This window comes from Eulemur rufifrons, chromosome 1 (assembly GCF_041146395.1).
Source record: "Eulemur rufifrons isolate Redbay chromosome 1, OSU_ERuf_1, whole genome shotgun sequence".
Taxonomy (NCBI): Eukaryota; Metazoa; Chordata; class Mammalia; order Primates; family Lemuridae; genus Eulemur; species Eulemur rufifrons.
The window spans coordinates 30,972,816-30,998,350 of NC_090983.1; the positions used below are offsets into that span (position 1 = coordinate 30,972,816).

At 41.2% G+C, this 25,535-nt stretch overlaps 1 protein-coding gene across 1 annotated transcript in view; it reads left to right on the forward strand.

The window, feature by feature from the left end:
- Nucleotides 1-25,535, forward strand: part of MPP4 (MAGUK p55 scaffold protein 4) — a 38,197-nt gene that overhangs the window by 8,248 nt on the left and 4,414 nt on the right. Inside the window, exons 6-17 of the mRNA XM_069468700.1 lie at nucleotides 1,581-1,662; nucleotides 2,842-2,927; nucleotides 4,492-4,563; nucleotides 5,034-5,230; nucleotides 10,384-10,448; nucleotides 12,799-12,816; nucleotides 15,813-15,851; nucleotides 17,753-17,773; nucleotides 19,287-19,301; nucleotides 20,416-20,457; nucleotides 22,542-22,712; nucleotides 24,303-24,383. Coding sequence (XP_069324801.1) covers nucleotides 1,581-1,662; nucleotides 2,842-2,927; nucleotides 4,492-4,563; nucleotides 5,034-5,230; nucleotides 10,384-10,448; nucleotides 12,799-12,816; nucleotides 15,813-15,851; nucleotides 17,753-17,773; nucleotides 19,287-19,301; nucleotides 20,416-20,457; nucleotides 22,542-22,712; nucleotides 24,303-24,383 — 889 coding nt within the window. The remainder of the gene's footprint in view (nucleotides 1-1,580; nucleotides 1,663-2,841; nucleotides 2,928-4,491; nucleotides 4,564-5,033; nucleotides 5,231-10,383; nucleotides 10,449-12,798; nucleotides 12,817-15,812; nucleotides 15,852-17,752; nucleotides 17,774-19,286; nucleotides 19,302-20,415; nucleotides 20,458-22,541; nucleotides 22,713-24,302; nucleotides 24,384-25,535) is intronic.

Sequence of the window (25,535 nt, forward strand, 5' to 3'; positions counted from 1 at the left end):
AAAAGTGGGGTTTTTTTGTTTTGTTTGATGAGAGGTTTTTTGATGAGAACAAGAGCATTGTTGTGGTGGAGATAAACTCCCTGGTGAAGCTTTCCCAGGCATTTTTCTGCTAAAGCTTTGGACAACTTTCTCAAAACACTCTCATAATGAGCAGATTTTATCATTCTTTGGCCCTCCAGAAAGTCAACAAGCAAAATGTCTTGAGTATCAAAACAAGCGTTGCCATGACCTTTGCTCTTGACCGATCCACTTTTGCTTTGACTGGATCACTTCCACCCCTTGGTAGCCATGGCTTTGATTGTGCTTTGTCTTCATGATCATACTGGTAAAACCATGTTTCCTGTCCTGTTAAAATTCTTTAGTGAAGTGCTTCAGGATCATGACCCCACTTGTTTAAAATTTCCATTGAAAGCTCTGCTTTTGTCTGCAGCTGATCTGGGCACAGTGGTTTTGGCACTCATTGAGTAAAGAGTTCGGTCAACTTAAATTTTTCAGTCAGAATTGTGTAAGCTGAACCAGTTGAGATGTCTGTGGTGTTGGCTGTTGTTTGTGCTGTTAATTGTTGGTCCTCTTCAATTAGGGCATGAACAAGAGGAATTTTTTCCTCAAAAATTGACACAAATGATCTGCCACTGTGGGCTTCATCTTCAACATTGTCTGGTCCCTTCTTACAATGAGTTATCCATTTTTAAACAGCTGATTTCTTTGGGGAATTTGCCTCCATAAACTTTTCATAAAGCATGAACAATTTCACCATTCTTCCACCCAAACTTCACCATAAATTTTGTTCTTGCTTGAATTTTAGCAGAATTCATGTTGCCATGATAGGGGCTGTTTCCAAACTCATGTCTTATCCTTCTTACTGCCTCAAACTAAATCCTATTCAGATGTGTCATAAAAAGTTAGTATGAGTTTATTTTGGTGCAAAAATTTTTGAAATCCATGCATAGTTTTTTCATAATATGCATTTTCCATGAACTTTTGAAGTCCCTGCATATGGTGATAATAATGTGTGTAAACTGTATGATTTTTGCCTGTGGTTTCAATAATGTTTTCATAATGTTTTCACTAAGGAAAGCTTTCCGCTTAGTGTTTTTCTTTTCTGAAAAGTAAGACAAGACTTATAAGACCTATTTTTGTGAGAAATAAGATGCATATATTTTATTTTATTATTTGGCTCTCTAACATATGCATATATTTCACGCCATTCCAATGCATTTGCCTAAGTTTTTCTCCTCTATTAATGGGAAACTAAGTAAGACATTAATCTGGTTTTCTAGGGATAGTTCTTCTGATTAGGTTTTAATTGTAGGCGCTTTCTTTATATTTAGAAGGATCTAATTTTTTTTTTTATGTCTGTGTGGTTGGCTTGAGACCTTGGGAAGCCAAAGTTGAATGGCCTTTCCTTTTGATGGCATAATATGACTGATAGGCCACAGGGCACTGTGTGGTCCCTCCCTCTCTCCCTGGTTGGTATGAATATCCTCGTCTGAAAGACCAGAGCTACACTGATTGAGAGAAGCCACTGGAAAAATGGTCATGTTAGGTAAAAGAGGGATCTTATTGTTTTCTCTCTCCAGGGAGCCACCATAAAGCGCCACGAGATGACGGGAGACATCCTGGTGGCCAGGGTCATCCATGGTGGGCTGGCTGAGAGGAGCGGTAAGCTGGAGCAGCAGGGGACAGTGCCACCAGAAAAATAGCAAACCCTTGATCGTTAAGTCTTCTTTCCAGAGAAACCCCTCTTTCCTAACTTAGGTCAGGGCTTTGATAAGTTCCATTGCTTGCTTAAAGCAGCAAAGGAAAGAACAAATATTCCAGAGAAATCTTACTCCCCCTCCCGTTCTAGGCACAATGTTAATGCTCTCTCAGTTTACATTCTCATGGAGCCCTCACATGGTAAGTATCGTTATGCCATCTTATAGACGAGGAAACTGAAGCTCAAAGAGATTAAGTAACTAACTTGCTCAAGGTTAGCATAGTTGGGGTCAGAATTTAAGTCCAGGTCTGCCTAACTCTATATTCCCAACTTTTTCTCTCCACTTGGTCTTTCTCCTTTCAAAAAGGCATAGCTCTTCCTCATCTTAAAATGCATTTTGCTCACTCTTTCTACCAGTTAACCAAATTTTCATCCTTTCACTGCTGTGCTTCTGAAACAAGTGGTTCTCCACCTGCCACCCCATGTCCCCACCTCCCACAGCCCCTGAAACCTGAGACATGGTTTATGCCTTAGCATTCTTACCGTACATATTAATACCAAGGATGTCCTAGTTGCTAAGTCCATTGACCCTATGTCCTTGGTTATATTTCTATTTCTCTACCACAGTCAATGCTGTTGATACCTTTCTTGCAGTTTTCATCATCCTTGGTTTCTGTTGCATGACATGACCCTGTTTCTTGTCTCATCTGTCTGACAATTCCACTCTTTTACCTCATATTTCTAAAGGCTTAAATTTAAACCCCAAGTTTCTCCACATTTTCCCTCCCTCCCATTTTATTTTCATTTATCATTTACTTATGACCCTGACATCTTTGTTTTCACTGCCATCTTCTTACCAATGTTCTGGTTCCATTTTATAATATCAGATTAGCAAAAATAAAAATATCACAGTCAATTAACACCAAGTGCTAGTGCAAAGGTGGAAAAATGGAATGCTCACACATTTCTGGTGGCAGTGTAAGTTGGAATAACTAGTTTGCTTTATTATTATTTTACAACAAATTTAAAAATTTTAGAGCATACTTGGGTAAGTGAATTTGTTAAATAGCTATGGGGATAGCTACCTCTATTTTTTTTTTCCAATCTCTTTGTATCCTTTGTTTGTGTTTCTGTTTGCCTAGGGTTGCTGTATGCTGGAGACAGACTAGTGGAAGTGAATGGAGTCTCAGTTGAAGGACTGGACCCTGAACAAGTGATCCATATTCTGGTAACAGTCTTCTCTGTTTTGCCTTTTTGTTCATGACTTAGTGAAATGCCAAGGCTGAACTGGGACTGTGAAGCCCACGTGTGTGCACTGTAATGTCACACAGATTTGGGTTCTCTCAACAGCTTCCTCTCTCCTTGCTCCACACCTTGTCTGTCACCATGCAGTGTGGTGACCTTCCTCCTCTACCCACCAGAAGTTCTGGCCCCGGCTGGGAAACTTCCTTTCCCAAGCCACCCCTTCAGCCTCAGGGAGATTGCTAGGTCCCCCAGCTCAGGTCCCTTGTCACCTGGGTTGCTCCATTGGAAACTGGGCCCAGGGTGGGCAGAGTGAGACTTTGGAGGGGAGTCTGAACCTGAGCACATCCACCCCTTGCTCCCCTAATATAGCTGAAATCTGTTTAGCATCTTCCTCGAGAGCAGCTTTGGGAGGAGAAAGAAGTCATCAGATGGCAGCATATAGGGAGGGAGACATCCTTGGTGGCTCTGCCACTGTTCCTTGGTGGCTGGAGCTGGGGATTTGTAACCTGATTACACAAGCCTTCAATCTCTGTCAGGTTCCCATTCCTACCCCTCAAACCATTCCTTGAATCACGACTCAGTTGCTAATAGCCAAAGCAACATGTTCCCCACCTATCTACGCCCTGCACGCCCCACGTGTGGAGCCTGAGGTTGATCACTATACATTATATAGACCAGGGGTTCTCAGACTGGGCTCCCGAGGGAACTCTAGATTTTCACGATGATGGCTTAGAGACTGAGGTGAGGAGTGGTACGTACTATAAGGAATATAGCAAACACCTAAATATTTTGCAAGCCACTATTGCAAGATTCTGTGTTTTATGCAAGGTGCTGCAAAGAGAGCTTGAGGTACTATATGTCACAGGCATGCATGCCTCTACCTCGGCCCTTCTGGTGTCAGCTGTTGAGTTGCTGAGTGGGATTGTGAAGTTCCTAAGCGTAAGAGTAGGGTCTTGTTAACCTCTAGATCATTAATGCCCATCACGGTGAATGTAACAGGGAGATTCTTACCTCTCCATTAGGCTAGGAGGTTCTCTGTCTCCCCCATCAGTTTGAGGACTCTTCATTGCCGCTGTTAGTTTGGAAACTTGTCAGTTCTCTCAGAAAACTTGGGAACCCCTCCTTCTCCCCATCAGACTGGGGTATCTGGTACAGAAATATGTTCAGTAAATGCTTACTGAGTAAGGAATGAGGAGGGAAAGCCAGACAGAGATCTCATGTCTACCCCAGGGCCTGTGGGAGGAAGACCTTGCTGGGTGGGTATTTCTATTGGCAGCGAGGTGAAGGGTCCCTGGAAGGGGCCACCTCAGTGTGGGTTTTATCAGACTAGTGAACCCAGAGCCCCACAACAGGGCAGAATCAGAAATAAGTTGCTTCCACATTTCCATTTCTGGATGGTGACAGGTACCTGCTGAACCTTTATGAAAGTCTCTGTGGGGAACGTCACCATCAGACCTGGTCAAGTTCAGTTGTAACCCCATCTGTGAAGCCCCAGTAACCCTGCTAGCTCTGTGATTTGCCATCCATGTCCCTTTTTCATTTCCTAGGCCATGTCTCGTGACACAATCATGTTCAAGGTGGTTCCAGTTTCTGACCCTCCTGTGAATAGCCAGAAAATGGTAAGAATTTACTGAGCCTTTGATCTCGCATAGAATAAATCCCCATATAATAATAGCAGTGACCTATTGTGTGGGATGACATTACTACCCTCTGCACTGTGTTGGACGTGTGTTCAATACTGTGTTGGGTATTTTTCAACACTGATGACCTGAAAGGCAAAATGAGTAAATGAATATGATAAAAGGAGGTGGGGTACTAAGAAGTCAAGAAACAACATCAAAAATGGTGACAATATGAGCAAAAACTTCTCAGAGCTAAGGGATTCTATTCCCAAAGATACTTTTTTCATGGTGCTTAGATTCAGTTCAGGAGGAAAGTTCTCTTTTTTGGTGAGGGTGGAGAGGAAAGACAGGAGCAGTAGATGGAGGAGTGGGAGAAATGGTTTTAAGTAGTGATGGCCCATGGCTAGGGTTCTTCTGATGGCACCGTTATGCACCTTCTGATGGTGCCATTATGTACCTGCCGTCAGGTGTACGTTCGTGCCATGACTGAGTACTGGCCTCAGGAGGATCCAGCCATCCCCTGCATGGATGCTGGATTGCCTTTCCAGAAGGGGGACATCCTCCAGATTGTGGACCAGAATGATGCCCTCTGGTGGCAGGCCCGGAAAATCTCAGATCTTGCAACCTGTGCTGGGTTAATCCCTTCTAAACATCTTCTAAAAAGGTAAGAAAAGTCGTCGCTCTTAGACTCAGGACTGGGCCATCAGGAAATAAATGTTTCTTCAGGCTTCTGTTACTGCAATTAAGATGAGATAAAGGAGAGGAGCAAATGGACAAACACACACAAACTGATTTATAAGTCTTCATGTCAATTTGTTGATAGACTCTAAGCATCTTAAATACCAAGGGGACCAGAATAATCATATCAGCTAGAAAAGAGAGAAAAGTGTTTGAAAACTAAATCAAACTTAAAAAGTGCTATGGTCTGAATGTATCTCTCCCCAAATCCATATGTTGAAAACTAATTCTCAATGCAGTAATATTCAGAGGTGGGTCCTTTAGGAGGGCTCTGTCCTCATGAATGGAATTGGTGCCCTATGAAAGAGGCCCTAGGGAGCGTGTTTGCCCCCTCTCCCGTGTGAGGACACAGCTAGAAGTCACCATCTGTGAGGCAGAGAGTGGGCCCTCACAAGATACCGAATCTGCCGGCACCTTGATCTGAGACTTCCCAGTCTCCAGAATGTGAGCAAATACATTCCTGTTGTTTATAAACTATGAACAAAACTTGGGCTATTTTGTTATGGCAGCCCAAACAGACTAAGACAAAAAAGCATTACTCTTTCAAGACCTAATTGAGATCTCACTTACTCAATCTCAACCCACCACCCTTGCCTTAGGCTACTGAGATAACCAAGGGAGTGAGTGAAGATAGAAAGGGGAAGCGATCCAAGCCTCAACCAATGTTAAGAGATCAAGAAGAAGAAACAGAACTAGCAACAGAGATTGAGAAGGAATGACCAGTGAGGCAGGATGAAAATCAAAGCTAGTTGGTATCCTCATGAACTACATCAGCTTCTACTGAGAGGACCAAGAACTGACCATTAGATTTAGCGATATGAAGGTCACTGGTGATCTTGGCCTCACTGGAGTGAGGCCAAAAATCCTTATTAGAGTAGGATTTGAAGAAATTGATGACAATGAGCATGGTAAACTCTTTGAGAAATTTTGGTACAAAGCAGAGCAGAGCAATAGAGAAATAGCTAGAGGAAAAAGTGGAACAGTATGAGAGAAATTTTTAGATGAGGTAAATAATGCTAGTGGGAATAATACAGTGAGAGGGAAAATTTTTATGATATGGGAGAAAGAAGAGAATTGCTGTTGTCGATGCCCATGAGCAGGTGGAAGGAGATAGAGGGGTTGGCCTGATACAGAATCATAAGCAGTTCATCCCTAGGAAGAGTACCAGGAGGGCAGGCAGAGCATATGGGCACCGTTGAGGGTAGAGGATATGGTACGATCCTATGGACGTTCTCTTCCCAACTGCTCTTTCTTAGTGAAATGAGAAGCAATGTCATAAGCTGAGAGTAGGGTGGGTAAGAAGGTGTCGGGAAGGAGAGAGGAGAAGGCTTGAACAATTTCCACGAGGGTGGAGAGCAAATAGGGAAATATAGTATGATCAACATTAAGGGCCTACTTAAGTTAAAGATCATAAACGTGAAGTGGCTCTGGGGTGCATGTCCAGATTAGACAGAGGCTTGGAGTTAACAGCAAACCAAGAGAGGTCAAAGGAAATGATTATGGCAGTTGAGCTGTTAAGGAGGGAGATGAAGAAGTGAAGGAGGTGAGGATCAGTGAGAAGAAGGTAGGATAAATGGATGATAGGTCCTTTTGGGGTTGGGAAGAAGAGAGGTGTCAGTGGAGAAAGGGATGCTAGAAATTGAAATTAAGGGGAGATTGCCATCATTGGTACTGAAAAGATCTTGGGTGTGACAGTGGGAGGCTGTGGCTGAGGTAGGATGAGGGAAAGGTCACTAGAACAGAGGAGATCAAGAACCCGAGAGGCCAGGCTATTAGAAGGGGCATCTACATGCTTGCTGAAATCATCGAGAATTATAATCACATAATGCTGAGAGCGTGGGAGTGAGCAGGGGTGATCTGGTGATGGCTACCAGAAGAGTGGGGGGATGACATTCAAAGGGGGGGCTCCTAGGGAAGAGGGAGAATGATCTGGAAATGGCAGCAAGAAGCAAGGACAAGCACCCCACTTACAGGTGCAGTGGAACGAGGGCATGTGCAGTGAGTGGTGTGCTGCCACCCGCTGACACGAGCCACTGTGGCAGCCCTTCTCTCGTCCACATTCAGAGAAGTCAGAGTGGTACCTTAAATCAGCCACAGTGAGAGTACTGACACTACAGAAATCAGCACGACCATGAGTCAGGGCTCCCTTCCCCCAGAGCTGGCCCACAGCACACCCCTGGGAGTGGGAGAGGAAACAGCCACCTCTTGAAAGCTGCAGGGGAAGCAGTGACCCCCGGGAGGGCCGGGTTTCAGTGAGAGCAAGAAGGTGGAGGGCTCGAAGAAGAGGCTGAGGCCTGAGAGTTTGCTGAAGATCTGCTGTGAGCTCCCAGAGGTGTGTGGAAGGGTTCGGGAAGAGGTGGCCGGGGCCTTATGGGGATTACAGTTCAGGGATAAGGAATGACCTGAGCGTGGGAGCTGAAGGACATGAACAGGGATAAAGGCCTAATGAGATTAGTCCTCATGGTTTCAGGGCAGAAAGTGGTGAAGAGGCTCAGGTCGGGGTCTTGCAAGGAACACATAGAAATTACGGGTTTATTGGGCTGGCATACAAATAAAGGACTATAGGAAGTTGTAATGTTGCTTTTAGTAATTGCCACATCAAGATGTAATATGAAGATAAGAACTTTCAACTGTTTTGTTTAGAAGCACTATGTCAATAGCGGAATCTACACAAATGTCTTACCAGGCACAGAATGAGAGAAGGTACCTCAAGTTCCCCTGATTCCCGGTCAGAAAACTAGGAGGGCCCCTGGAGGACTGGAAGAGAATTTTGAAACCAAATCCATTGCCATATCTTTGCAAGAGGTCTGTCCAGAAAATAGGCTGATGTGGCTTTTGAGAAGTCAATCTCTCAGAGCCTCAATAAATGAGGTTCATGCTATCTACAAATAATTTTTCTCTCTTCCCATGTAAAGTTCACTATGAATAAAAATTAATGGGGAATCTTGTTAAAATATAGATTCCTGGGCCCTATCTCCAGAGACTCTGATTCAGTAGATCATGAACATAGCCCAGGAAACTGCAGCTTATCTAAGTGCCTCGGGTACTCATGGAAAGTGGTATGAGGAGCAGCATTGTGTTACATGGATGAGCATGTAAAACATTTTTGTGCTCTTTATAAGAAGAGTGACAGATCTTTTGGATGCAAGTAGCTTGGTTTTTTGTTTTTTAATTTTCTACAGGTAGAAAATCATATCTGATTTTAGAAGATTGTGAAAGAATGGAGAGGAAGGCCTGTCCCAAAAGGGCATGTTAGTGGAGAGTAATACCCATCTAAAGGAGTGTGCAATCACTGGACGTAAATTTGAGGAGTTAGAGATTGATGGTTTGTACTAAAGCAGCAAATATTTTTGGCAAGTGGACATGACTTGGGAGTGGGATAAAGACATACAGGACATCCTTTTGCAAGAATGAGAAACCAGGGGCTCCCAGAGGAGAAAGGCATGGGTGAAGCCTGAGGAGGGAGGTGATAGAGAGAGAGAGAGACCAGATTACAGGGTGAACTAACCAGGGAGCGGCCAGGGAAAGTACAGAAGGCTAAAAAGTAGGAAACAGATACTTAGTGGACCACCACCTAACTAGGAATCGAGAACCTGGGCTCCTAGCCTGCATGTACTATGAATTAAAGTACTTTAATTATGCAGTGGATATTTCTGGAAGAATACACAAGAAACTGGGTAGATGGGAGGGAAGAAGGCTTACTTATTTATATTTTTAAAATTTTTACTATGTGCATGTGTTATCTCTTCAAATAATTAATGAAGAATCAGAATGCCTTGCCTGTCTATGCTAATTAAGAATTTATAGCAAGGTTTTACATATCATAGTCCTCAAAATGCCTTCAACATGAGCTGAGCCCCATTTCATAAATGGGAAACTAAGTTTCAGATGTTCGGAGAGTTAAGATCTCAAGGAAGGGAAACAAGACTGGAACCCAGGTCTTTTAATCCCAGTCCATCACTTTCTAGATTATATCATAGAATGCTCCTTGCCGCTAACTGTTCAACCTCCCCTCACTGCTTGACTTCCCTGGATCTGTTTCCTCATTTCTAAAGTGAGGGAAATGGACTAACTTGGTCCTTTTTTAAACTCTAGTATGAATTGGAATCACAGGGGCAGCTTGTTTTAAAAATGCAGATGCCCTGGCCTTATCTCTAGAGAATCAGAGGCCAGAGATCTGGGGGGCCCAGATCTATGTATCTGCATTTTAACACACACCTCAGATACCCTCCAAAGTTTGAGAGACGCTCAACTAGATTAGTGCTTTTCAAACTTTAATGTGCGTTTGACTTACCTGGGAGCTTATTAAAACAGAGGTTCTATCTAATTTGGAAGGTTTGGGGTGAGGACTGGGATTCTGCATTTCTAACAAACTCCCAAGTGAAACTGATGCTGTAGTTCTGGGAGCCACAATTTGAATAGCAAAAAACAGAGGATCTTGAAGATCTTCTCTTGCTCTAAACGTCATAGTGTCGAATAAGGGAGAAAGAAGAGCAATTTTGCTTAGAAAGTTGCTTCGAGGTAGGTGAGGAAAGGAAGACTGGCTCAAAGGAATTGCTGGGAGGGGACCCAGAGAAAGAGAAACATGTCAACAGAGGTTTCAGGTGCCAAGAAAGGTGAGGCCTTGCCCTGGAGCCCAGGGGCGGTGCTAGAGAGACCACAGAAGGAGCAGAGTCATCTAAAGGAACCGTAGAGACTCAAACAGTCTGAGGGAAACTGAACATGCTACGAGAATTCCAATGAGACCACTGAGACAGGCTACCATGACCGAGGGGCAAGTTACCATAGGTCATTTACTGAAGTTCCGTGCATGTGAACCTGTGGTCACAGGCCAGAATGTCACTCTAAGTCTGTGTTACTCTAGAAAGAGCCTGTGAGGCAGGAAAAGTGATGAGAAAGGCTGTATGTTTGGGGAATGTGTTCGACAATATGTTTGGAGCAGCAATCACCCTTTTTGCTTGGGTGAAGGCAGCAGAATTCTAGAAAACATTCTGTTTGTGGTTGTCCTGGATCTTTCTCACTTGGGTTAACCTCGGTTGGTTTTGGTTTTTTCTCACAGTGTATTTCTTTTTTGCGTAGGAAACAACGGGAATTCTGGTGGTCTAAGCCGTACCAGCCTCACATTTGCCTCAAATCAACCATGTGTGAGTATGTGGCTACCTCAAATCCAACATGTGTGTGTCTGGGGAAGCCTGTGCCCTCTCTCCCAGGGCTGGCTTCCAGTCCAAGAGAGGGTCTCTAAATGTCCCCTCTGCCCCCCAGGTAATCTCCCTGGCAGCCAGCCATTTGAAGTCCTACCATACACATTCATTCTTTTGGATTTAGAAAAGTTTTCAGTTTGTGAAGATGCAAATGTTCTTGTGTTGGTAACACCTTAAGTCGTCCCTCCCCAACTGGAAGTCCTCCAAGATCTCTGCGGCTCATGTGTGCACTATGCATAGATTGGCAAGCAAGGCCACGTAGCCACACAAACCTGCATTTGGGTTCCATCAATTTAGGGGCTTAATTTTCACACCGTTCAGAAGCACTGATTGACAGTTATGTGTGCCTTTGATGAATAAATATGGGACTGAATTATTACTGAATTAGGTGCAGTTCGATTGCTAGACAATATTATTTAAATAGCAGTGTGGGGGGTGGTTAATAAAGGGCTCCGTGGTGGTAAATGCTTATGAACTACTTACTGCCTTAGTAAAGGGTGCTGTAGCTTGGCAGAGCCCAACTGGAAACTGTTGAGTGAGGCTCTTCCAAAATGGCCCTCAGGTGGCCCCTGGAAAGGAGTTGAGGAAGGGAATGGGGCACCAGGAGGAGGGAGGGGGCACAGTGGAAGGGCACTAAGGTAGACGACAGTGCCAGTTTTACAGATTTGCCCTGGCAAGCCCTCATCCACTTTATTATTTTTTGCTGCTTTAAGCTGAAAATTATTTTTCCTTTTATTTCCCTATTGAAAATATATGACAACTATAACGACTTTTTTTTTATTTTTTGAGATAGAGTCTTGTTCTGTCTCCCAGGCTAGAGTGATGTCATTGTAGCACACTGCAACCTCAAACTCCTGGGCTCAAGCCATCCTCCTGCCTCAGCCTCCCAAGTAGCTAGGACTACAGGCACTTGCCACCATGCCCAGCTAATTTTTCTATTTTTAGTAGAGATGGGGTCTCGCTCTTGCTCAGGCTGATCTTGAACTCCTGAGCTCAAGCGATCCTCCCGCCTCGGCCTCCCGGAGTGCTAGGACTATAGATGTGAGCCACCTCGCTCAGCCTATAAAGACATTTTTCATTTTTTTTTTTTTTTGCTTGTCCTTTTGCCTATAAAGACATTTTTGAAAGAAGAAAACACTCTTATTCTTTCTCATTGACAATATTTTCATATTACCTTTCAGTTATGAATACATATTTTACAAGGTTACAGTAATAGCTGCAATACTACTTTTTTAAGACATTTTATCAGGAAGGTTTTTCATGACATAATCTTCATAGTGATATTTTAGTTATTTCTCTCATGTTTTGAAAAAGTCTTTTTCTTGTACCAAACTGGATTGAAAGAATGCTTTATTTTCCTATTTCATTTATCAAAGGCACATGGAAATGCTAATTAGAGCTTCTAATCAACATTTGATAACCATCTGTAGTATGACCCTGGTTGACATTTAATTTGCTTATGCAGCCTAAATATGATTCATGTTAGACTTTTTGGAAAGTCCACACTGAAAGTAGTTTGTATCACCCTATTATTATCCTCACAAATCTCTAAGTCCAGAAGCCTCAGGGTTGTAACCACTGACTTAAAGGGTCACATCTCACAGGGAATATTTCAGATGGAGCATGATCATTTTCTAAACTACTAAATAGTTTCTTTAACAACAGTTATAGATGATGATGTAGATGCTGCTACAATAAATATCATTTTGTCATTTTCTGCTCTGCTTTAATCTTATCATAGGAAAAAATAATCTCGGGCAGGCTACTGAGTTAAGAGGTAGAGGCAATTTTATTAATCAAGAGTTATTAAAAAATTCAATGCCTATGTTAGTTTGCAGATGGTTATTAAAAAGTTGTTTACTGAAGATGCACTTACAGTTAACATCCCTCTTTCTTTCTTTCCTTCTCTTCCTTTCATTCTTTTTCTCTCCTTATTTCCTTCCTTCCTTCCATTCAAGATTTGAGTTCCTAAACTATGCTGAACTAAGCACATTAATTCAGAAATGAGTAGAATGCAATCCTTTTAGAGCTTATTGGGTTGGAGGCGAATGGGATGTACCAGAAGCAAACAGATCTCCATTTCCAACAAGGCTCACACATGTATTAGTGTCCATAGGGCATTCATTTATCATTTTGTTACTAAATCTTCACCGTATTTCTAGAGAATAAATCCAGAACATTAATTACAATAATTTTGACACTTTTCTTTTCTTATTGGAAGTTAACCTGAGAAACTATAGCATAGACTGTTGTGTTTCTTTTTTTCCTGCTTCAACCATTTGCCTATACCCAGCGATTTCTATGGAAGAAGGTAAGAAATAGTATTTAGAAAACATCTCTTATTTCCAAAATCTCCTAGAAATTTCCTGTACTTTTAAAACTTCAATTCAGTTCAGGTTATTTATTAAGCTCTTCCTATGTACCTGGTAGCGTGCTAGTCATTAATACCCTAATTTATAAAAAGGTGTCATTCAAAAGAATGCATGCAAAGTGTAATTATTCTAACACTGAGAGGAATAAAGAAAAAGAAGTAATATTTATATGTAACTCCAGAGTTTAACACAGCACATGGTAAGAACTCAATAAAAGTTGTGAAACTGATCAAATGTTTTGTTTCAACTGCTTTAAACACGTTGCATAAAAATAACACTATAGGGAAATTACTACTGTTCCCATTTTATGGATGAAAAGATTGAGGTTCAGAGAAGGTAAGAATGGTTATCAGGAGTTGCGAATGGTGCAATCTGGATGCAAGCCTCCATCTGTCTGAAGAGCCCCTGCCTCAGGGGGCAAATGGGACCTTCAGTTATCATTCTACCCTTCTCTATGCCCAGCTATCTGTATTACTCGTGATGTCAAATATACACACACCTGAGTATATGTACGTGCACACACACATAAGAAAGAAAGCAAGATGCTGTCTGCTTTTGGAGAGGGGAGAAAAGAGAGAAGAGCCATTCCCTTAGCCACACTCTTGTTTCATCCCTGAAATTGGTAAGGGAGAGCAACGAACTGCAAAAGAGGGACTTTTGAAAACTGGTCTATGAGCCTAGGGCTCCAGCCTGTGTCCCCCAAGGACAGGAGAGGTGTATGACACAGGCAGGTGATAGCAGAAATGGGAGCAGAAGGAGGTAGGAGAGGGAGGCAAGTCCAGGGTGCATGCTTCTGGGTTTATCTACCCAGGGTCGCATTGCAGGCTGCTTGGGCACAGCCCTGGGGAAGGGCTGGGGACTCTATGTTCTTGGTGAGTAATAAGCCCACTGTCTTAGCTTGGGCTGCCATAACAAGGTATCACAGACTGGGTGGCTTAAACAACAGATGTTTATTTTCTCACAGTTCTGAGATCAAGCTTCCAGCAGGGTTGGTTTGTGGTGAGGACTCTCTTCCTGGTTTGCAGATGGCCACCTTCTGGCTGTGTGCTCACGTGGCCTTTCTTCTGCGCATGCTTGGAGGGAGAGAGGGAGCTCTCCAGTGTCCTTCCTCTCCTTGCAAGGCCACGAGTCCTAGTGAATTGAAGGGCCCCAAACTTACGATCTCATTTAACCTTACTTAGCTCCTTGGAGGCTCTGTCTCCAAATACAGTCATACTGGGAGCTAGGGCTTCAACATACGGATATTGCGGGGACACAGTTCAGTCCATAACACCCACCCTAGCTGGTAATTGGAATTATTGATTTGGGGAGAGCATAATCGTAGACCTATCTTAGATCCCAGAGTCACATATCAGAAAGTCAGGGCTTCTTGTGCTGTTACTGGAGAATCACGCCTGGTCTCTGTGCCTTCATCTGTAAAACAGAAATGACAATTGTAATTTTTGTTTGCCTTTTGAAAAAACTTCTAGTTATATCCTGGGAACTAATGAACTCACCGTTGTTATAAATGGCTAATCTGGAAAACAGTCTCTAAGTGAATACAAGGGAGTGAATGACAGTGCTGAAAATCTCAGCCATGTCACCTGTTTATCTGTGTCCCTACCTCTATGAGACAGTGTTATTTCATAAAATTTTTCATATTTTATATTTCATTTAAAAACATGAATGGTGTGACTTTTAAGGGGGTGGTGATGTGTTACTTCCTGATATTATAGCTTACTATACAGACTTTTGGAACATGTATAAGCTTCATTTCTTCAACCACCATTTGTTGAGCGCTTGAGATATGCTGGGCACTGTGCCAGGCACGAGAGGTACAGTGCTGAAAGAGAAAAAAAAAACATTTTTTCAGAAGGTATATTCAAACCAAATATTTTGATATTCAAAGGAAAATTTACCTACTATGTGCAAGACACTCTCCTAAGCTCTGTAAAGTGTGTAAAAACTAGTAAGACAGTTCCTGCTTTCAAGGAGCTATCTAGGAGAGCAAATGAGGAAAACACCCAAATGGTTACAGAAGTGGAGTAGATGTGCAGTAGCAGAGAGTTCAAGGTAGTGGGAAGACAGTGCTAGGCAGGTTCATAGCAGCGTATTGATTTTTATCAGCATTTGAGATGGACCCTGAAGCATTACGGGCACAGGGAACAGCGTAAGCAAAGGCACAGAGGAAGAGCCATGGTATCATTCTATTCTAATGGTAGCATAAGATACGTGAAGGAGAGAAGTGGAAAACAAGCTTCCTAGTTGGGTTTGGATCATGTTGTGCAGGGTTTGAGTGTTAAGATAAGTGGTTTTTAAAGTTATATTCATTCCTTTATTCTCTTCTGTATACCTCGAAGGTAAAAATAATTAACATTTACTGACCACTTACTGCGTGCCTGAGCTTTCCATGCGTTATCTCAATTAATTCTGTTCCATGTGGTAGGTATTATTACTATCCCCATTTACAGGTGGAAAACAGAGGCTTAGAAATAAACTAATTTGTCCAGTATTCAAAAGCCTGTGCTTTTTGTCAGGCACAGTGGTGTGTGTCTATAGTCCCGGCTACTTGGGAGGCAGAGGAGGGAGGATCACTTAGGTACAGTGAGCTATGATCTTGCCTGTAAATAGCCACTGAACTCTAGGCTGGGTAAGACAGCAAGACTTTGTCTCTAAAAAAAAAAAAAAAAAAAAAAAAAAATTGAAAGAAAATTGAAAAGCCTATGCTTTTTTAATTTTTAACCATTTTATGTTATAGAACCTCTCAAATAACACATTTTCATTTAATATGGTAGAGTCCTTTTTATATCTCCAAATGAGCAAGAGTTGTAAGAGTAACATTATTGCAAGACGGTCTGAGTTTTATTGACATAAGCCTATACATAGGGAATTTTGTTTTTAATGCTGACATATTTGAAGTTCTATTTTTCCCTTTCCATGCTCTTTTATATTATAGAAGATGACATGAAGATTGATGAGAAATGTGTGGAAGCAGGTAACATTTCCTCTTAATTGATTTACCATCAGAAGAAATATGAAGCACTTCATCTATAAGTTATCTGAACCAGAGTCAGCCAATGGGGCCGTGGGCTTTTCCTTTGGAAGAAATGTGTAAATTGACCCTTCTACCCCCATCCTTTTTCTGTGGTTCTGACACTTGGAAGGAGAAGCAGTGGGAATGCCTCCAGCCTCCCACCAACCTACTAGAGAACACTCTAGAAAATAGTATCTTGGCAATGACGTCAGGAACACTTAATAACACTCAGCATATCAGATGGTGGAACACTTGGAAACTCCTATGCTTTTTGTAGACTATCATAAAATATTGTAATATCAAATTTTTATAAAGCAAAATATATATTTTGTTATTAAGTTTGATGCCATCTTCTGGTGGATTCTAGCATAGGTAGTAGTAGGTTCCAAAATTTTGAGAAATATATGAAAGCTTTTTACATTTCTATACTTCTTTTTTTTTTTTTTTTTGTAAATTGGGAAAAGATTTTTCAAATCTAGTGGCAGAACTAAGATTGGCTCAAAAATCACTAGAATTTTGTTGGGAGACTAGTTGGAGAGACTTTAGTCTGACAGGTGATTTTGTGTTGGCTTTATGGGCTAATCTAGTTTTTAGAAATGAAAGAATGATATGAAATTTTTAAATAGTGGGTATTTCAAAGATTCACATATATCTCCCTTAACAGCTACAGAGTAATGTTGACACTATGTTTATTTTACCAAGTACACATTCTGTTTTTGTTTTAACTTGCAGTAATATTTATTTCCTTTCTGTAATTTCAATTATGATCTTATTAGATGATACATTCACATAGTTCAAAATTTAAAAACTACAAAAATATATTTAGTAAGAAGTTCCTTTCTTTCTAGGTCTCCTACTCAGTTTTCTTTCCTAAGGGAATAAATATTATCAGTTTATTTGGCATCTCTCCAGATACCTTCTGTGCATATAGAAGCAATGATGTATATTTTTCTCCTCTCTCCCTTCTCATCTCCACCTTCTTTTTCACAAATTCATATATGAATTTGGTGGTATGCTATACACACTTCTGTTCTTAGCTTTTTTACTTACCATTATATATCTTGGAGTTGATTCTATCTTAGTCCATACAGAGCCTCCTCTTTTTTTGTTTTTTAACAGCTGTTACTGCGCACTTACACAATTAGATATTTATGTCCGATTTTTTCTGTTATAAGCAGTGCTACAATGAATAGCTTTATAAATATGTCATTTCACACATGTGTGGGTATACCTTAGATGCAGCATTGCCTGATTCAAGGGTGCATGTATTGGAAATGTTCAAATTGTCTTCCATAAAAATTCTAGTTTCTTAATCCTTAATCTCTTTGTAAAACACTAACAAGAATTGTTTTAACTAATGAGGAAGTTGGTTTATCTCACATTTCTCAGCCGCCTGAACAAACCTGCTCAATCAGCCCTTCCTGTGCGTGTTCTCCCTGCCGCACTGCCCTTGCTGTGGAGCCCCCACTCGCCGACATCTGCAAGCTCTCGGCAGCAAAGCTGTGCCATGTCCAATGGCCTACAGGGGTTTCCCGTGACATTCCGCTTTCCCCTTCTCTCGGAGCCTCTTTTTGAATTTTATTTTATTTATTCTCTTCTATGTTATCATTTTATTTACTTATTTTAAGCTCCAGCTTCACCCCTGATTGTCATTATAGCACAATGCTGAATACCATGTATCTTATTTAAGGCTTATCTATGTCATAGAGACACCACTAACTTGACCTGGATTTAGGAAAAAAATTTTAAAGGTGGTGTGTGGGCAGAAGCATAGGCCAGGGAATTAGATCGTTAAAACATAGACTCAGTGTAGATAGTAATGTAATGACATTTTTGTTTTTTGCCTCCATGGAAAATCATAGATGAAGAGATATTTGAATCTGGTAAGTAAAAAATGAATATTTAGTACTGATTTTTAAATGTATATTCCAAATTTTGGTATAATTTGAAAACATATTTAGAGTTATGATACAATAATTGTTTAAATATATCAACAGTAAAATAAGATTAAAAAGTAATTATGATGATAGATATGTTAATTTCTTCATCCTAGTAACCATTTTACCATCTATATGTATCCCACAACATCATGTTGTCAATGTCAAATACGCATTATAAAATTTATTTTAAAACAATACAGCAACTGTGCTTTCCATAGGGCCAGTACTGTCCCTGAGGCAGCATTTTTGGGATTCTGTGGGGGCATTTTTTGGTTTTCACAATGATGAGGGCACTGCTGGCTTTTAACTGGTAGGAATCAGGAATGGTAGATATTTCTAGAGTGTATGAGACTGCCCTGCACAATGGATTGTCCCCAGACCCACATACCTTTTGCATGTCCTGCTGGACAAAATTCATTACAAATACAAATGGGTAGTTCTTTAATACACTGTAAGTTTTCACAAGACATAAAATGAAAAGCCCACTGGTTTAGAAGACAGTCACTATGGAGAGAGACATTCAAACAGAATACAGACATTGCCTTACAATTATTGAATAACTTATTCCACACATCCTGTCTATTCCATATTGATAGTAAATAAACTGGAAAGTGTGGTATCTATACTGAATTAATTTTATTTTTCTTTAATAATACATTATTTATTATTGACAAATGGTAGGTATCAAGTGTCTATCCCTCAAAATAATGTTGACATCATTAGAAACAAAATAGGTCCCACAGAGTATTTTTTAAAAACTGCCAGCCTGCTGGGGCATATTAACATTACTCACCTGAGTCCACGTATATTGCCTCATTTTCTCCATTCCATTGGCCTCTAATTGCTTTGTCATATTATCCCTACCTCAATTAAGGCAACTCTCCTCTTTCTCTTATCATGCACAAATAAATCTGATCTGTTGTTACTTACTAGAACACTTTCTTATTCTCGTGTCCACCAGTTCCTTTTTTTTTTAATGGATTTTGCTTTTGTTTTAATAATGCACCCCTGAGATACCTTGCATTTCACGTCTTGCTGCAGCGTCTACCCCCATGCCATTTCTGCCACTTCCTCCCCTTCCCAGGGCTGCAGCAACATCACCTCTGGGGGAGAGCGAGAAAGCTCAAGTCCGTTTCCTTCCTATAATTGCTCTCTTTCAAGCCCCATTTTATGCCAACCAAGTAGAGTCTTTATGGATAAAAAGCCTTCAGGGAGAGTCTTAGACAACTTGCAGGAAAAGTTATTGTCCCAGAGCAGCAGCGTCAGGTCAAATCGGTTTCCAAGTTCCCAGCTGTGTGCTGTTCATTTGCCTTGCCATGCCTTACACAAGTTAAGTTACTGCTAATGGTAACGGGAATGGCTCACTTATGTCATTTGCCTTGATTTGACGGCTAACTTGATCTTCTCAAAGGCTTAACTTTTTCATGTCTGTTTTTGCACTTACCCAAACATCCAGAGGAACTTTCAGAAGGTAATTTTTTGTTTTTATTTCCTGGATGTGCCAAATAGAGCTATGTTTAAGATCCTTCAGTGCCTCAAAGTAAATATTTGACAAGATAACATTTAAGGTGGAGATATGATATTTTATGAGTGAAGTCAACAATTAAAGATACAATTTCATAAAAAAATTTTAAATGAACAATGAAAGTAATTAAGCTTTACGAATCTATCCCTAAATAAACATTTCCTTTTTAACTTATTGACATATCTCAGTTAGAAAATGTACTTACACACCAGAAGATGGAATTGATATTACTGTGTTTTTTTGGTATTTTAAAATGCATTTTTAAAAAAAGGTTAAGAAAGAAAGGTATATGTTAGTTTATTCTATGAACAAATGCTATTTATATATTGTTCCAATAATCAGAATAGAATTGTATAAATAACAAGGAACTTAAGTAAAAAGTAATTTGAAAATGATATTTTTATAACATTTTTCCTGGGATTTATAATAATTTTTCTGAGACCCCCAGCAGAAGCAGAAACAGGAGTTTGTATTAGCTCTAGATGCCTCAGAGGTGGTGGGCACAGTTCTCCTCACTTTGTCTCTCAGATTCCTGGCCAATCAGAAACAACTGGTAGCCATAGAACAAATGCTAATTTTAATAGAGTGAACCATTCTAAAAGGGAGAAAATAATCCACATCTAGTTAAGAGATTAAGTATAGGACCTGTAGTAACATCATATCTATCAGTTAAAGCCAAAGCCAATTTATCTACTTTTTAAAAATCAGTTTTCTTACAGTATGTTTAAAAATGTATACCCAGTTTTTATGTTTTTACTATGACTCAATATCTTTCTTACAGCTTTAGACAAGCCTAAAATAGCTTTTTGTTCTCAACCATACGAGACAGACTACATTCAGTGTAATGCTAAAATTCTGTAAAGTGTCTCTCTATGGTTTGTGGGTGTGGACTATAGGATGGAAAGTGCTTAGAACATTCTTCAATAAGTCACTCAAGGATAAATTCAACTGTACTGTCATCTACTGAAGTAGTATCACTTGAAAATCTGAAGATGATTTCATGCATTTGTTCTAAGTGAACTTCTCCTTGCCCTCATATATTCTGTTCTCTGTGTTCCAGACAAGGAGGAATTTGTTGGCTATGGTCAGAAAGTCTTTATCGGTACGTGATGATTAATAAGAAGCAGGTCTTCGTCACTTGCTAAGTTATGTTCATACCAGCCTGATGCTCTTCTGAAGGCTTCTTTTGCTGATGAACATTTCTAACTTGTTCCTTGTTCTTGTTTCCCTCCATCCATTTTTTCTTTCAATATTCTGATCTGATTATTCATTGTTATTCATCTAATTTCCACTGGGTATCTCTTAATTACTCATCAAACACAAATATTTTTGTTTTCTTCCAGACTGTTCCATAACCTATTTATCTTACTCTAAAGAGACCAATTATCTGACTACTAAGCTCACTTTTTGTGGCCACATATCTATAATCTGTCATCTGGCCAGAGCTTTCTGAAGGACCAGGCACCACTCATTTAAAATCACTCTAGGCTTCCTGCTTCAGGGAGGCAGGGAGAACAGCAGAGCTGCAGGGGCTGTGAACTAGAAGGCTGGATCCCAAGCCTGGATGCACTTTGGAATCATCGGGGCCACCGTTCTACATTGCTTCCAGAATCATTCAGTTCAAAAGCCATTGGGTAGGGTTGGGGAGAGTAAGCAGCTACACAAGGGTGGGGAGTAAGGAGTGTGGGGTAGGACATCAGAGCCTGAGTAGCGTGACGGGGGCATCTGTGCAGGGGGCTACGGTGGCCTGGTGCAGGTTGTCAGAGCCAGAGTAAAGTAAGGAGAGCAGCTGCCATTTCTTGGCCTCTGATAGCCCACAGCCTCTACAAAGATGCCATCCTCATTTAGTCTGGGCTCTGATGCTTTCTGCCATGCTGTCTGACTCTCTTTCTACACAGGTGCTCTTGATTGATATAATGGCCAAATGTATTGAAGACAAGAGCCAGGGTTCTCACTGTTAGGGAAGGCAGTTACATATATGGACAGGGGAAGGCTAGAATGAATCATGTAATGTTTGATTGGCATTGTGGGTATTGGTGGGAACTCAGGGTTTTCAATATATATAGATGCAATACAGATGTAAGCGCGTGTGTGTATTAATATTTATACATACACATATAGTCCTAGCTCTATCTGCTGAGAGGCCCTGGAAACACCTCTGAAAATACCAGAAAGCCCGGTGATTTGAAAGATTAAGCAAAGTCTAGGGGGTCAGAAGTCATGAGTAATATGTCAAACTTTGTCACTGATCACACAGTCCTAAGCAGCCACCCAACCTGTCTGTGCCTTAGTGTATACATCTGAAAAATGGGAATAACGAGGCTGCTCCACTTTCCACCCTGGCCCAAGCCACCATCATCTCTCACCCAGACCACAGCAGTAGCTTCCTAACTGCTCTCCCCTGAGGCAACACTTGCTCCCCCTACAGTTTACACCCTCCTCACAGCAATCAGAGGAATCCTTCAGAAACATGAATCAAATCACGTCTCCCCACCCCCACCCCGGCCAGGTCTCTCGTCTGTCCATCCAGAGGCTCCACAATCCACCACTCTGCTGAGGCCCGGTGTGATCTGGCTCCAGCTCCCTCTCCAACCCCATGTCCTGCCACGCCCCCTCCTGCTCACTGCCTTACAGCTCTCCAGGTGCCCTTGCTTTTCCTCAGACATTCTCAGCACAGTCCCTTGCTCTGCACCTTTGCATTGCCCTTCCCTCAGCCTGGCTTGCTCTTCCCAGCAGAGGCCTTCTTAGCTGACTCCATTGCTTCATTCACGCATCTGTTCACTTTGCGGAGATACTCTAATCACACTGCCTGCCTGCAAAAGCGCCCTCATCACTCTCTGCCCACTCACTCTTCCTCTAAGCACTTATTTTTTGTTGTTTTTGTTTACTTCCTGCTTCACAAAACGTAAATGTTGAGAGGAAGTGGTCTTAGCTGAGCCGACCACTCTATCTCCAGTACCAAGCACAATGCCTGGCACACAGCGGGTGCTGGATGCACCTTACAGATAACACAGGGCATTCTGTTATTTTCCCCTCATATGGCTTCCTATCTTCTAATTTCAGCCAGACATGATTATATTAACTAACACTTGAGGATCACAGTTGCTACAGGTTTCATCAGATTTGAAGCAAGAAGTAATCCCTCTTGCCCTAGATCTCATGTTTTGTGCGTGTCCCCCTCTCCAGCTGGTTTCCGCCGCAGCATGCGCCTGTGTCGCAGGAAGTCTTACCTAAGCCGGCTGCGCGCCAGCGTGTGCTGCGCTGGCGGCTGCTACAGTGCAGTGGGCGCCCCTTACGAGGAGGTGGTGAGGTACCAGCGACGCCCTTCAGACAGGCACCGCCTCGTAGTGCTCGTGGGTATGTCTGTGCGTGCACGCTCCTCACCGTGGCAAGTTTTCCTTCTAGATTCAACTGTCTTGCATTGGGAGTAGTGGTAAAGTAGAACTCTTTATGGACCCCTGTACGAATACCTTTAAAAAAAAAATCCGGTCGGGCGCGGTGGCTCACGCCTGTAATCCTAGCACTCTGGGAGGCCGAGGCGGGTGGATCACTCGAGGTCAGGAGTTCGAGACCAGCCTGAGCAAGAGTGAGACCCCACCTCTACTAAAAATAGAAAGAAATTATATGGACAACTAAAATATATATATACAAAAAATTAGCCGGGCATGGTGGTGCATGCCTGTAGTCCCAGCTACTCGGGAGGCTGAGGCAGAAGGATTGCTTGAGCCCAGGAGTTTGAGGTTGCTGTGAGCTAAGCTGACGCCACAGCACTCACTCTAGCCCGGGCAACAGAGTGAGACTCTGTCTCAAAAAAATAAATAAATAAATAAATAAAATCCTATTTTTTAATGTGTGTTTATAAATAACACTTTATTGTATGAAGCTGTTTTTGTCTACAATTGAGTGTGGTATCCCATAGTGTGTATGAACTTATATGATAAGTTGTATCATGATGAGGATATAACTATAATTTTTTTTTTTTTTTTTGCCTGTTTAAAATTTGTTCTATGAACATAGGTGAGTGTTCCCCTAGACTGGTCATTAATCTGTATCATGAAAATAAATCCTTAAATTCCATTTCCCTAAGAAATATATAACTATCTCTTTTTGAAAAGTATCTAAAATCTTGTGGACTGTATCTTTGGTGCTAAAGATCAGGACAGATACAGCGCTGGGGTCACCTGCTTTTGTGTCCAAGACTTCTACAAAGCTGGTGGTCCCTGCAGCAGTAGCAACTTATATCTTACTGCCATCCTGTCTGTGTGTTCAGCTGTGAGCAGGGAAGGCCCCTGAAGAGCAGAACGACATGCCTTAAAGCCAGGATCAGCTATATCATTTGCAGGAGCCAGTGCAACATGAAAATACAATGGCCCCTTGTTCAAAAATTATTAAGGATTTTAAGATGCTATAGGAGAGCATTAATCCAAGTGTGGTATCCTTCTAAGCGCAGGCCCTGTAAAACTGCACAGGTCCTATGCCCATGAAGTCAGCCATTCATGGGGAAATGGGGTCCTGATTCAACCACCTATCAGAAATGGACCCCTGAACTCTAAAAGCCACAGAACCTATGATTGTTGAGGCTGATTTCTGGTTGTGATACCATAGAAACTTCATTTGAAGAAGGCAGATCTCTCAGATTGTCTAAAATGAGACTAGCTAATTTTCATGGCATCCAACATTAGACGAAGTTCACTGGGGTGAGAGGTTCCTGCAGTTCCCAACCTCATTTCGGAATGTTGAAGCAGTGTGGGTTACTCCATGGGTTACCAGGAAAATTCCTAAGAGTTTTCTGGAGTTGTTCCAATTCGTGAGGAAGGAAGTTAACATTATTTTCCTAAAACCATTTGCTCCCAAGTTTCTTCAATAGAAGGACTGAAATGATGATTTTACCACATAATTATATTTATCCACATCTAATGATTTCTGTATGTGACTTTTTGTGTTTAGGACCATCTGGTGTTGGAGTAAATGAACTGAGAAGACAACTTATTAAATTTAATCCCAGCCATTTTCAAAGTGCTGTGCCACGTATGTTGTGTTTTTCTTTCATAGCAGTTCATGTTTTGGTAAAACTTTCTTTGCCTCTTTACTGATCTCACTTAATATGTCATATCATCTTTGATGTAAAAATAGAAGACACAAGGGATAGTCATTAAGTATTTATAACTATGTGTAGGTTAATAAAGAGAATTGATTCACTGGTGTGTAGCCAGCTAGGCTTTTAAAAGGTAATTCTGTCTTTTTTCTATTTCTTAACAAATCATATAGATAAGCTTTCAGGACAACTAATATTTAGCAATGATAGCTAACATACATTCAGTACTTACTATCTTTCCAGCACTGTGCTTGACTCTTTGAATGCCTTGTCTATTTTATCTGAAAATGTTGATATTTGCTCATATAACTTTATATAAATTTATAAGTACAATACATGATAGTTTTTGAAATGGCATTTTCTCATTTCCTTTTACCTGTGTCACCTTTATTTCTCCTTCTCCACTACCAACTCCTAAGCCAATTCCTAAGATGTGATCTTCCAGACTTTTCTCTATGTTCACCTTATCCATGTAGAGTTGTTGTAAGAACTCTAAGGATCTGAAGAGGAGCTTGAATAAGGAAAAAACAAAGATGACCCCAAGGATGGCATTTACTTTTTGAGCCCCTTGAAGGTCTGTAACTCCTTTGCTCACTTAGGGCCTGTCGCAAACTCCTACTTGATCATTTCCATATGTTGATATCATCAGGTATTGATCCATTTAATCTTAAACTTTGTCAAATGCAAACACATACATTCTTTATGAATAAGGGGAATTTGTTGTAATACAGATTAAGGGACTAGCTTTGCAGCATAGAGGACACAGAGTTGGAACTGTGTCTTATTCACCTTTATGTTTTAAGAACCTAAGAACATAGCAGGCACTCAGCACACATTAATTGAATAAATGGATGAACAGACAACAAATAACTTTTAGATATGTGATGAACTCCTGTATTCTATACCAGGTGCTTTTTAAGTTGAAGAGTCTATAATCAAAGTGGCCATACCAAAGAATCAGACTGAATCTGGACTCAGCCAATTGTTCCCTTCTAGAGAGATCCCTAAAACTAATCACCATTTGGGTATTAATGCATCTGGGCAAGACCGCAGAGTGTCATGGGCTTTTAGCTTTCTCCAGTCCA